This window comes from Gopherus evgoodei, chromosome 9, assembly GCF_007399415.2.
Source record: "Gopherus evgoodei ecotype Sinaloan lineage chromosome 9, rGopEvg1_v1.p, whole genome shotgun sequence".
Lineage (NCBI taxonomy): Eukaryota > Metazoa > Chordata > Testudines > Testudinidae > Gopherus > Gopherus evgoodei.
In genome coordinates, this window is record NC_044330.1 from 107,845,532 (window position 1) to 107,858,640 (window position 13,109).

The window sequence follows — 13,109 nt, forward strand, 5'->3', positions numbered from 1 at the left end:
GGCGTACCAGTCTCCCGGATCCAGGGATGGGATAATGGTCCCCAGGGATACCATGCGGAACTTCAACTTCACTAGGTATTTGTTGAGCTCTCGCAGGTTGAGGATAGGCCTGAGGCCTCCCTTGGCCTTGGGGATCAGAAAGTAGTGGGAATAAAACCCCTTGCCTCTCTCGTTTTCCGGAACCGCCTCTATAGCTCCTTTGTTGAGGAGCGCCTGTACCTCCTGTCGAAGGAATTGCTCGTGAGAGGGGTCCCTGAAGAGGGACGAGGAAGGGGGGCGGGAAAGAGAAAATGATATAAACTGCAGGCGGTATCCCGTCTGCACCATGCGTAAGACCCAGCGGTCCGATGTTATTTGGGTCCACGCCGGGAGGAAAAACGAAAGGCGGTTGGAAAACGGGGGGGAAGGATCCGAGGGGAAAACTGTTACTGCGCCCTCGGGCGCACCTTCAAAACGAAGGCTTGGGCCCAGGCGGGGGCTTAGAGGAGCTTTGATTCTGCCCCCCTTGGTTCCCTGAATGCCTACGCCTTCCATTCCTGCCACGGCGCCTATTGAGGTCCTGCCATTGGCGGAACTGGGGGTATGGCCTGCGCTGCTGTTGCTGCTGTGGCCGGAAGGGTCTGCGCTGCGTTCCCGGCGTGTGCATCCCGAGGGAGCGCATAATGACCCGATTGTCTCTGAGACTCTTGAGTCTGGGGTCTGTCTTTTCTGAAAACAGGCCCTGGCCTTCGAACGGGAGGTCCTGGATGGTGTATTGGAGCTCCGGTGGAAGGCCAGAGACCTGAAGCCAGGAGATACGGCGCATCGTTACCCCCGAGGCGAGGGTGCGGGCAGCCGAGTCTGCAGCGTCTAAAGAAGCCTGCAACGCGGTTCGTGCAACCTTCTTGCCCTCGTCCAGAATGGCCGCAAATTCTTGGCGGGCCTCCTGTGGCAGCAGCTCTTTGAATTTGTCCGCTGCCACCCAAGAGTTAAAAGCATATCTGCTGAGCAGGGCTTGCTGATTTGAAACCCTGAGCTGAAGGGCCCCAGCCGAATAGACCTTGCGGCCGAGGAGGTCCATACGCCTGGCCTCCTTGGATTTGGGGGCTGGAGCTTCCTGTCCGTGGCGCTCCCTCTCGTTCACCGACTGCACCACCAGAGAACACGGTGTCAGGTGGACGTGGAGGTACTCGTAGCCCTTGGAGGGGGCCATGTACTTCCTCTCGATGCCCCTCACCATAGGGGGGATGGAGGCCGGTGACTGCCAGATTGTATGGACGTTGGCCTGGATCGTTCTAATGAAGGGTAGGGCGACCCTGGTGGGAGCATCAGATGAGAGGATGGTGACGATGGGGTCCTCGATCTCAGAGACCTCCTCGGCTTGCAAGCTCAGATTCTGTGCTACTCGCCTAAGGAGGTCTTGGTGCGCCCTGAGATCCAGCGGAGGAGGGCTACTGGAGGAAGTGCCAGCCACCGCTTCGTCAGGGGAGGAGGATGAGGAGACCCCTGGCAAGAAAGTGTCCAGTGGGGGGTCCCCCTCAGCCCTCGCCTCTGTCTCAGGAGCAAGACCAGGGTCTTGCTGCTTCGAACCTTCCTCTCCATCAGGGGAGGGAGGGGGGCGAGACAACGAAGCCTCTGGCACCCTGTGCTCCGCCGTTGCAGGCCTAGCAGGAAGCTGTTGGGGGCCCTGGGCTTGATGGTATGCCCAGGGTGTCCAAAACCCCCACTGCTGCGGACCCTGGTCCTGTTGCGGAGGGTCCTGAAATAATGCCGCCTGCCTGTTGGTGCCCAGCGCATACACGCTGTCCGCTTGAGACGACACCGACGGCTGTCTAGAAGGCCATGGCGGGGCCGACCGCTGCTGATAAGGGTCTGCGCGGTTCGGCACCGAAGACCTTCTCGGTGCCGGGGATCGGTACCGGGAGTCATGGGGCGCCGGGATCGGGACCGGGTTCTGTCTCGGTGCCGGGATCTGGATCGGTACCGGCCGCTGCTTCGGTGGCGGGATCGGGACCGGGACCTGCCACCGACGTGGTGCCGGGAGGTCGACCGGGACTGGGACCTGCCACCAGCTCGGTGCCGGGAGGTCGACCGGCGCGGTGAGTGACGGCGAGACTGGCTCCTAGAGTCACGGTGCCGGTATCGGCGGCTGGAGTCAGACCGCAACCGTCTGGAGGTCGATCGGTGCCGCGAGTGCGACCGGTACCGCCGAGGGGAGCGGTGCCGGGACTGCGAGCGGCGGCGGGATCTCGAGCAACCGTGGCGTCGGGACCTCGATCGCGAGCGCGAGTCCCGAGACGTTGCCATCATCATTGGCTTGCCCCTAGATGCTACCCGCACCGGAGGTACCGGGGGTGGCGGCTGAGTAGACTCAGTCAGGGCGATAAGGTCCCGTGCCGAGGCCAAGGTCTCCGGAGTGGATGGGACCAATAGCTCAACCCCAGATCTTAAGGGGGAGCTTGGCGGTACCGGACTCGACGGACCCACCAGGCCCGGAGTCAACGGTGCCGGTAGCGCCGCGGCCGATGTCGATGCCGGGCGCTCCATTCGGGTCTGCCTGGCAGGAGTAGCAGACGTAGACGGTCTCACTTCTGCACCCGGTGCCGGGGAAGGTCGGTGCCGGGGAGTCTTTCCAGTGCCGGTGCGATCCGGTGCCGGCGTCGAGATCACAGCCTGTGAAGCTGCTGGGTCAAGTGCCGCCTCCATTAGGAGAGTCCTGGGTCTCTGGTCTCTCTCCTTCTTTGTCCTGGGCTTAAAAGCCTTGCAAATGCGGCACTTGTCCGACCTGTGCGATTCCCCCAGGCACTTCAGACACGCGTCGTGGGGGTCGCTGGTTGGCATAGACTTTTTACAGGCCGCACACTGCTTAAAGCCCGGCGAACCAGGCATGAGCCCGGTGCCGGGTGCTGGGAAGGGCTACAGCCCAGACCGGCGAACAACTATATACAATACTATTTACACTACAATTAATTAACTAACTATACTTAATGACCTAACTAACAACTGTAATAATAACGGTAGTTAACAAGGAGAGCTAGGGACGTGGAGGACAGCTATGCCGCGCTCCACAGTTCCAACGACCGACACGGCGGTAAGAAGGAACTGAGGAGCGGGTGGGCCGGCAAGAGTATATAATCGAGCGCCATGGCGGCGCCACTCCAGGGGGCGACCTGCCGGCCCACTGGAGTTGCTAGGATAAAAAGTTTCCGACGAACGTGCACGCACAGCGCGCACACCTAACTGCAATGGATGTGAGCAATCACTCGAAGAAGAACTTCTGATTCCTCTGGCGCTTGCATGGAGGCGCAGTTGGGCACTGGTAAAAAGGTGCATGAGGACAAGGCAGCCTTGGGCTGATTCTGATGTTTCCTCCTGAGGGCTGGAGTATAAATCCCCAGTAAGTACAGAGTGAATCCTGAATCCTTTAGTGATTGGGACTCATCCATTTTCTCATTAAAGAGGTTGCACTTGTCAAAGAGGAGGTCCTGGTGTTTTATGCCTCCCTAGGAAACCCTGACGATTGCAGCCAAGAGTCCCCCTCTATGACTAAACCAATGTCCAGATTTCTGGAAGCTGTTTTCTACAGTGTCCACTGCAGCCTGCAGGGCTTCTTTTGCCATGAGCTTCCCTTAATTTAAAAGAGACTGAAATTGGGCCCTGTCCTCTGAGGGAAGCTTATCTCTGAAGTCTGCAAACCTGGAATAGTTATTAAAGTCGTATTTAGCTAACAAAGCTTAGTAGTCAGTGACATGAAATTTCAGGCCTGCAGAGAAGACCTACCTCCCCAGGAAGTCCAGTCTCTTAGAGCCTTTATCTGCCACAGTGGCCCTCTGATAGTGTGACAGAGCTCTTTCTGTAGCCACCTGTAAGTTCAGAACAAGATGGGAAAATAAAAATTCATCTCCTTTGGCAGGAACAAAGTATCAGCTCTTAGCTCTTTTTGGCGTAGGGATACAGGATGCTGGAGTGTGCCTTACCGCTCTGGCTAGTTCTAGTATGGACTCATTGATCAGAAGGGCCTCCTTAATCAGTCCCTGTAGTTGTAAGATGGCCAGGAGCTGGCGTTGAAGATCCTGGACCTCCTCTAATGGGATCTGTAGGTTACTGGCAACTCTTTGTAACAGCTCCTGGTACTGCCAGTGGTCATCCAGCAGAGAAGACAAAGAAGGGGTAACCACATTGTCCAGGGACAATGAAGAGGCACTCGTCGGATGTACCAGGACCTGTGGATCTGGTTCCAGCTCTTCTCCTAATACACCAACGGATCTGAAGGAGAAGGGCCCAGACCCCTGCCATAAGGATCCCACTTATCCCAATAAGGCCAGAAAGAGGAATCGATTGGTTGCAGGGGATCCCAAGGGAAACGGGGTACAGGAGGTCATACCTGGAGAAAAGACAAGTGTGACTCCTTGACGATCAGGGCTCAAGTGTCTATGGGGAGATACTGGTGCAACTATCTCCTCTGACTCATCCAAGTCAGAGAACTGTTCCATCAGTACCATGGCACTCCTGACAGATGGTTGGAGATGGGACTGCTCCTCCAAAGTTAGGACATCCCTCAATAGAGCACAATTGGAAAGAAGTGTAGACTGTAGATAAGGGGGGAATATATCCTCCGGTATTATGTATGCCTCCATAAACCCAGGTGTCCAGGTGCTTCCAGCAGTCAAGTCAGAAGGACTTGGTGCATCTGCAGCAGCCAGATGGTCTTTAGATGAAAAAGGCAGTGCCAACAATAGATCCAGACCAGCACTTGTAGATGAAACCGGCAAACATCTGTCCTTACGCTTCGGTACTGAGGTGACCAACAGAACCAGCAGATCTTTCCTTTCATATGCCTTTCCCCCCAATTTGACAGTCTTCTGCAGAGTCAATTCCTTAGATTCTGCAAGCATCATCTCACCCAACCTGGGCAGTCTCGGGGTGGAAGCACGTTTGCCCATGAGAGTTTCCCAGAAGAGTCGTTGGGCTTAAATGTAGAAGGCTCCACTCCACAACACATGCAAAGGCACTGCTGGTCAATTGAGGCTGATATACCAGGGCGGGGAGGGAGAGAGGGTCTCCCTAGCCTAGATCAGAGAGGGTCCTCCCGCCTTCTCTATCAGGTGTTTTTGTAGGCAAAGCTCCCAGGCTTCTGAAGTTCTGGGTGGGAATGAACGACAGACACTGCACTTTGCAGCAATATGTGCCTCATTCAGACAGTACAGGCACCACTGATGTTCATCACTGATGGAGAAGGAGCAAGGGCAAGAGATGCAATTCTTGAATCCCAGGACTCTGGGCATAGTTCTGGAGCCAAGAAGTGGTTTCCCAACTAGAGGGAAAGAAATACTCTATGCTAACTATAAACTTTCACCACTAACTACTAAGCTAAGATATATAATTATTTACATTTACTTTCTTTGCAGGTTATACAATTGAGTGGAGAAGGATATGATTCTGACTTAGTCCATGCAGCAAGAAGAAGAAATTGAAGAGGTGTCAACCTGCACTGTCTCTTACACCCTTTGTTGGGAGCACAAGGAGAGCTACTGTGTGTGTGCAGCCCAACAGACACTACTTTGAAGAATTTCTGGACTCAGGGACATGGTGTGCATGTATACCCACACGTGTAGAATATACATAGAGACCATTCCTCGAAGATATTATGAGATTGTTTAATTCAGAAAGGAGATGAATAAGAGGGGACATCATAACTGTATATGAAATAATGATAGGTCTAGAGAAGGGAGACTGGGGGCTTCTGTTCTTCCTGTCCCATAATAAAAAGAATGAGAGAACATTCAATTAAAGGTGACAAATTCAAAACTGATAAAAGATTTCTTCACACAATGTGTAATTAGATTTTGGAACAAACTGCCACAAAATGTCACTGAGGCCAAGAATTTAGCAAAACTCAGAGTGGAATTTGACGTTTATATAGGCAAGTATCCATAGCTACAATAGTTACTGATAAATTTATGTATGGATATAAAACATCACACTTCAGGGTTTTAATGAATCTTTAACTATTAGGGATCAGGAAGAGACCTCCATGGGAGGCAGATTACCCCACATGTGCTACAATAGGATTTCTCGCACCTTCCTCTCAAGTATCTGGTGCTGATAATTGTTGGAGATATGATACTAAGCTAGATGGACTGTGGGCTGATCCATTTTGGCAATAACTATGTTCCTTTTCTAAAACCTGAGAAACAAGATTATTCTCAAGTTTCTGATGTGCTGTAGAGCTTAACTGCTTGGAAATAAAGAAAAACATTCTCTGCCTGGATCAGGGATCTCAGCATAACTTACTTTCCTAGGAACAGCCACAGCAAACTAGTCAAGAAAAACAGTAAAGAATCCTATGGCACCTTATAGACTAACAGACGTTTTGGAGCATGAGCTTCCGTGGGGAATACCCACTTCGTCGGATGCATGACAGATCCAGACTAACACGGCTTTTACAGATCCAGACTAACACCGCTACCCCTCTGATAGCCAAGAAAAGTGACTTTTAAGACAGTGGCCCCACCCAGGAACTCTCCCCTGTGGCAGGATGTGCCATGACAGACACACCTGCTTCAAGTTCCTCTCAATCAAGACATGAAAAGAATACAGTCTCTCTCGGTGTCCACTTAAAATCCCTCTGGGCATAAATTATTCAAATACACATGCAATAATCCACAGAACCCTCATGATAAAACTGTTTTCCCAATTTCCAAACATAAAAATGTACAGAGATTTTTTAAGGAAGTTGTGGAAGCTCCTTCTCTGGAGGTTTTCAAAAAGAGGATGGATAGCATCTGTCTTGGATGGTTTAGACACAACAAATCCTGCCTCTTGGCAGCGGGTTAGATTAGATGACCCCTGTGGTCCCTTTTAACCCTATGATTCTAAGCTCCACGCCCATGAGTCCACCAGTATTTGGTTCCCAGTTCCTTTCTGCCCTTGTTCCATGGCCACTCACTCTCCAGGATATCCACCTGAGTGACTAGTCTCAGGACTTTTCTGCCCACACACGGATCAGTGACTCAGCCATTTTTATTCTCCTGGCATTGGCTCTTCTCAGCAAATTAGCTCCTGCACTGGCTCCCAGCCCCTTTCAGCCTCCCACCACTGGCTCTGTATCTCAGGTAATCAGCAAACGAGCCCCACTTCCAGCCTCCTACTGTGCGCTCTGTACCTCAAAGCAGGACCCTAGAACCCCCATATTCACCACTTTCATATAATTATATGTTTTGTACAAAGTATGTCTTGTGAGTAGGGCTGTCAATTAATCACAGTTAACTCACATGATTAACTCAAAAAAATTGTGATTAAAAAAATTAATCACTTTTAATCACACTGTTAAACAATACTAATTGAAATGTATTAATTATTTGTGGATGTTTTCCTACATTTTCAAATATATTGATTTCAATTACAACACAGAATACAAAGTATACAGAGCTCACTTTATAATATTTTTATTACAAATAGTGACACTGTAAAAATGATAAACAATAGTACTTTTCAATTCACCTCATACAAGCACCATAATGCAATCTCTTTATTGTGAAAGTGGAACTTACAAGTGTAGATTTTTTTTTCATAACTGCACTCAAAAACAAAACCATGTAAAACTTTAGACCCTACAAGTCCACTCAGTACAACTTCTTGTTCAGCCAATCGCTAAAACAATTAGGTTAGTTTAAGTTTACGGAAGATAATGCTGCCAGCTTCTTATTTACAATATCACCTGAAAGTGAGAACAGACATGGCACTTTTGTAGCCGACATTGTAAGGTATTTATGTGCCAGATATGCTAAATATTTGTATGTACCTTCATGCTTCAGTCACATGCTTCCATGCTGATGACGCCAGTTAAAAAATATATATGTTAATTAAATTTTGACTGAACTCCTTGGTGGAGAATAGTATGTCTGCTACTCTGTTTAACTCATATTCTGCCATATATTTCATGTTATAGCAATCTTGGATGATGACCCAGCACATGATATTTGTTTTAAGAACACTTTCACTGCAGATTTGACAAAGAAGGTAAAATGTGAGATTTCTAAAGACAGCTACAGCAGTTGACCCAAGGTTTAAGAATCTGAAGTGCCTTCCAAAATCTGAGAGGGATGAGGTGCAGAGCATGCTTTCAGAAGTCTTAAAAGAGCAACACTCCAATGCAGAAACTACAGAACCCAAACCATAAAAAAAGAAAATCAACCTTCTGCTGGTGGCATCTGACTCACACGATGAAAATGAACATGTGTCGGTCTGCACTGCTTTGGATCATTATCAAACAGAACCTGTCATCAGCATGGACACATCCTCTGGAAAGGTGGTTGAAGACAAAGGGACATGAATCTTCAGCGCATCTGGCACGTAAATATCTTGCGATGCCAGCTACAACAGTGCCATGTAAACGCCTGGTCTCACTTTCAGGTGACATTTTGAACAAGAAACCAATTTGTCTATCTGACTGACTGGCTGAACAAGAAGTAGGACTGAGTGGACTTGTAGGCTCTAAAGTTTTACATTGTTTTATTTTAGAATGCAGTTATTTTTTGTACATAATTCTACATTTGTAAGTTCAACTTTCATGATAAAGAGATTGCACTACAGTACTTGTATGAGGTGAATTGAAAAATACCATTTCTTTTGCTTTTTACAGCACAAATATTTGTAATAAAAAATAAAGTGAGCACTGTACTGTGTTCTGTGTTGTAACTGAAATCAATATATTTGAAAATGTAGAAAACATCCAAAAATATTTAAATAAATCATATTCTATTATTGTTTAATAGTGTGATTAATTGCAATTATTTTTTTAATTGCTTGACGGCCCTACTTGTGAGTATCATTTTAAAATTACTGATCTGTTGAACATTAATATCCTGCTGGATTGTGTGTGTTATCATTGTATGTGAAGTTACGAAGTTTTGCTAGACGCGTGTTACTAAAATATGAAGGTGTGTGAAGTTGGGAACACCCACAACCAGCCTTTCAGTACAACACTGAAGGAGCCAGATGGGCCAGGGAATTCACTTTCCCAATAGCCATCCCAGAAGACTTCTCAGAGAGAGTATGTATACAATGGAGAATGCTTGACCAATGCAGATGGCCCTCCATGTCCATAAGTGCCAACTCTGTGGGTACTCCAGGGAAAAAAAATGGTGGGTGCTGAGTATCCACCAGCAGCTCCCCCCCACCCCGATCAGCTCCTCCCCTGCTCCCAGTGACTCCTGCCCACTGACAGCCCCACCAATCAGCGTCTCCTGCCTGCTGAGATCAGCTGTTCTGCTGGGCGCAGGAGGTGCTGGGGAGGAAGGAGGGAGGAGCAAGGATGGAGTATGCTCAGAGGAGGGCATGGAATGGGGTGGGATGATATAGGTGGGGTGAATCGGGGCAGAAAGAGGCAGGGCAGGGGCGGGGCCTTAGAAGAAGGGGTAAAGTGGGGGCAGGGCCTGGGTGGAGCTGGGAGGTGTACCCTCCAGCAGATTAGAAAGTCAGCGCCTCTGCACTTGTCACAAGCATAGATCTTTCCAGCAGGCTGCAAGAAACTATAAAGAGGGGAAGTGATATCATCACTTGGCCTCACTCCCCCCACAACTCAAAACCTGGAAACATATCTGGAGGACAAAGACTTTGAACTGGGGAGGGCGGTCCCAGGCTGAAGGAGGATTCCAGCCTGTGTACTGAAGATCTGAGACCTGTTTATACCATCTACAGTAAATCCTCACTTAATGTTGTAGTTATGTTCCTGAAAAATGCAAGTTTAAGTGAAACGATGTTGAACTAATCCAATTTCCCCATAAGATTTAATGTAAATGCGGGAGGTTAGGTTCCAAGGAAATTTTTTGGGGGGAGTAGACAAAATGCATTATATACTGTACAGTACTGTACTGTGTTAGGAGGTGCCCCTGGCTTACCCCACACAGACACAGCCTGCTGCAGGCAAGGACGCTAGGAAGTACCTTGCACAGCAGCAGCGGCAGTATCCCTCCAGAAGAACAGGCACCAACTTTGCCGGGGGATGCTCCAGACCCACCTCTTCCCACCCCCACTCCACCTCCTCTCCAGAGCATGCAGTGTCTCCGCTCCTTCCCTCCCCTCCCAGAAAGTCCTAAGTACTACCAAACAGCATTGCAAGGGAGCATTGCACAACTTTAAATGAGCATGTTCCCTAATGGAGCAGCAACGTAACTTCAAAACAACATTAAGCAGGAGAACGTTAAGTGAGGAGTTACTGTATCAGGGCGAGACATGGTTTGATTCAAGTCCTGTTTAGTTTTGTGACAGACTCAGGCCAGTGGGGTACAGGAGTCTAGTAGAGAGCAAATATACTGGTCACTGGATGAGTAGTTTTTTGTTCCCTGACTGACCAGAGCAGGGGCTGCACTTGAGTAATCAGGAACTTGCTAGAACCAATTAAGGCAGACAGGCCGATTAGAACACCTGCAGCCAATCAAGGCAGGCTAATCAGGGCACCTGGGTTTAAAAAGGAGCTCACTTCAGTTTGTGATGGGCATGTGAGAAGCTGGGAGCAAGAGCTGCAAGGAGCTAAGAGTGAGAGGGTGTGCTGCTGGAGGACTAAGGAGTACAAGCGTTATCAGACACCAGGAGGAAGGTCCTGTGGTGAGGATAAAGAAGGTGTTTGGAGGAGGCCATGGGGAAGTAGCCCAGGGAATTGTAGCTGTCATGCAGCTGTTACAGGGGGCACTATAGACAGCTGCAATCCACAGGGCCCTGGGCTGGAACCTGGAGTAGAGGCGGGCCCGGGTTCCCCGCAAACCTCCCAACTCCCGATCAGATACAGGAGGTGTTGACCCAGACTGTGGGTTCCACCAGAGGGGAAGATCACTAAGGTGTGCAAATCTGCCAATAAGCGCAGGACCCACCAAGGTAGAGGAACTTTGTCACAGTTTATAGAACTCAAATTGTGAATTTACTTTTATTTCTTATGTACCAACTTTGATCTCTACACTTTCTACTTACAATCACTTAAAATTTATCTCTGTAGTTAATAAATTTGTTTTTATATTTTACCTAAAACGTGCTTGGGAAATCTAAGCCCCGTTTACGAAGGCTAGTGCATGTCTTCTCCACATTGAGGGAGGGTCGCATTGGGTAATGAACTTACACTGGTCAGGCTTCTGATGAGCGCAAGATGGTACAATTCTGGGGTGCAAGGCTGGGGAGAGCCTCTCTATTGTTGGTTCATGAATGGCTGAGAGACGCATTCATATAATTCAGTTGGCTGTGTCAGTGCCTGTGGATGTCTGTGAAGTGCAGTACCTGCCAACAGCATCACAGTCTGAGGAATATGCCAGGTTGGTGGGACAGATGGCTCAGCAGTCCCACAGTCCAGGTTGCATTCGGGAATCCCATCCCACCTACCCAGTTGCTCCTCTTCCTCAGATAGTGCTTGCAGAGAATTCTGCTCTCTGATAACTGTCTCTCCCAGACAGCTCTCACCTGCCCCCCTTTCCTGTCTCTCAGGTTCCCCTTGACTCACCAGATCTCTTCCATCTACAAGTGCCCTCCTGTAAAATCCAATTGGTGTGAGCTGATGAGTCACAGGTGCACTAGCCCCGCTCTCTCTTAAATGGCAAGTATCACCCTAGAACAGTGATCCTTCTTTTTTTTTTTTAAAGCAAAGAACAAAGACCTCCTTTGTTCCCAAACCTCATAGCTCTTGGCAGCTCGGTCCCACAGAATGATGTGCAGCCGGTTCAGTGTTTCAGGTGACAGCTGTTTTCCTGTATAGTGACCTGAGAAGTGATTAAAATTAAGCAATTACAAGGTCTTAAATAAAGAAGAAACTATTACCTACCGTACAGTAACTGTCGTTCTTCAAGATGTGTTCCACTATTGGTGCGCATGAGCCCAGTGCATCCCAAACAGATTCCTGGACTACAATGTCCATTGCAGCAGTGTCTGTACCCTGGGTGTCCTCACATTTTGAACTGAAGGCATAAAGAGTGGGCCACCCCAACTGCCCCTCTGCCATACAAAAACTTGTTAATAGACTCTGTGGTAACAGGGATGTGGTGGGGTAGATCTTGGAGGGTGTGTGCATGTGTATCAGCAGTGCAAGTACAGCGGTACGCTCCAGTATGCCACACCAGCAAGGTATTTATAGCTGATATGGCATACTGGAAACACACAGGAGGAGCCATGGGTCCCATGCCGGCAACTCCTCTGGTGCGACTGTACCACTCCCAGACCTGCTCTTCCACGCAGCTGCATCTCCTTCATCTGTACAGCAGCAGCCCTGCCGGAGGACAGGGCTGGGGGGACAGGGCAGGGAGTGGTACAGATGCCAGAGGAGCTGCCAGCATTCTGCTGCTTTCCCCGCTGCAGTTCCCAATGGGGAAAGGAGCAGAACAGCAGCAGCGCCTCTGGTGGATTTACCACCCTCAGCCCCGCCCCGCCCCAGCCCTGTCATCCAGCAGGGCTGCTGCTGTAGTACACAGACAGAGGACGGAGACATAGCTCTGTAAAAGGGCAGGGGTGGGGGTTCTGCTCCTTTCCCCGCTGCAGTTCCCAGGAGAGCCCCGAACCACAGGGCTCTCCCAGGAACCTCTGCAGGGAAAGGAGCAGAACATCAGCCGCAACTCTGGCAGTTGTACCACCCTGAGCCCTGTCCTCCAGCAGGGCTGCTGCTGTACAGATGGAGCAGAGACAGCTGCATGGAAGGGCAAGGGGTGCGGTTGGGGGTGGTAGGGCCGCGCCAGAGTCACTGCCGCCAGCAGCCCCATGTTCTGTTCCTTTCCTTGCTGCTGTTTCAAAGTCTCCTGCATAGCAGGAGGAGGACAGAGCCCATCTCCTCCACCCCACCACTCAGGTAACATGGGATGGATCATGGGGAGGGGACAGGGAGAGAATGGGGGCCCCAGCCTGGGGAGTCAGATGGAGTGATGAAGTGCCCCCCCTTAGCTGATCTCACACACACACACGGACAAGTAAGAAATGGATTCTACTTGCACACTACTTGTATATAAAAAAATACACACAACACATTTCCACATCTCAAAGAACCACGGTTAATGTAACGTAAGTAACCTTTTCTTCTCCTTCAAGTTCTTGTCCATATATATACCTCCACCTCCAGCAAGAATTATTGCTTGTGAGCCAACAGTGGAATATATTATATA

At 49.6% G+C, this 13,109-nt stretch overlaps 1 protein-coding gene across 1 annotated transcript in view; it reads right to left on the minus strand.

Moving 5' to 3' along the window:
• Positions 1 to 13,109, minus strand: part of TEX11 (testis expressed 11) — a 147,084-nt gene that overhangs the window by 79,306 nt on the left and 54,669 nt on the right. The window contains exon 15 of the mRNA XM_030575123.1: positions 11,638 to 11,723. Coding sequence (XP_030430983.1) covers positions 11,638 to 11,723 — 86 coding nt within the window. The remainder of the gene's footprint in view (positions 1 to 11,637; positions 11,724 to 13,109) is intronic.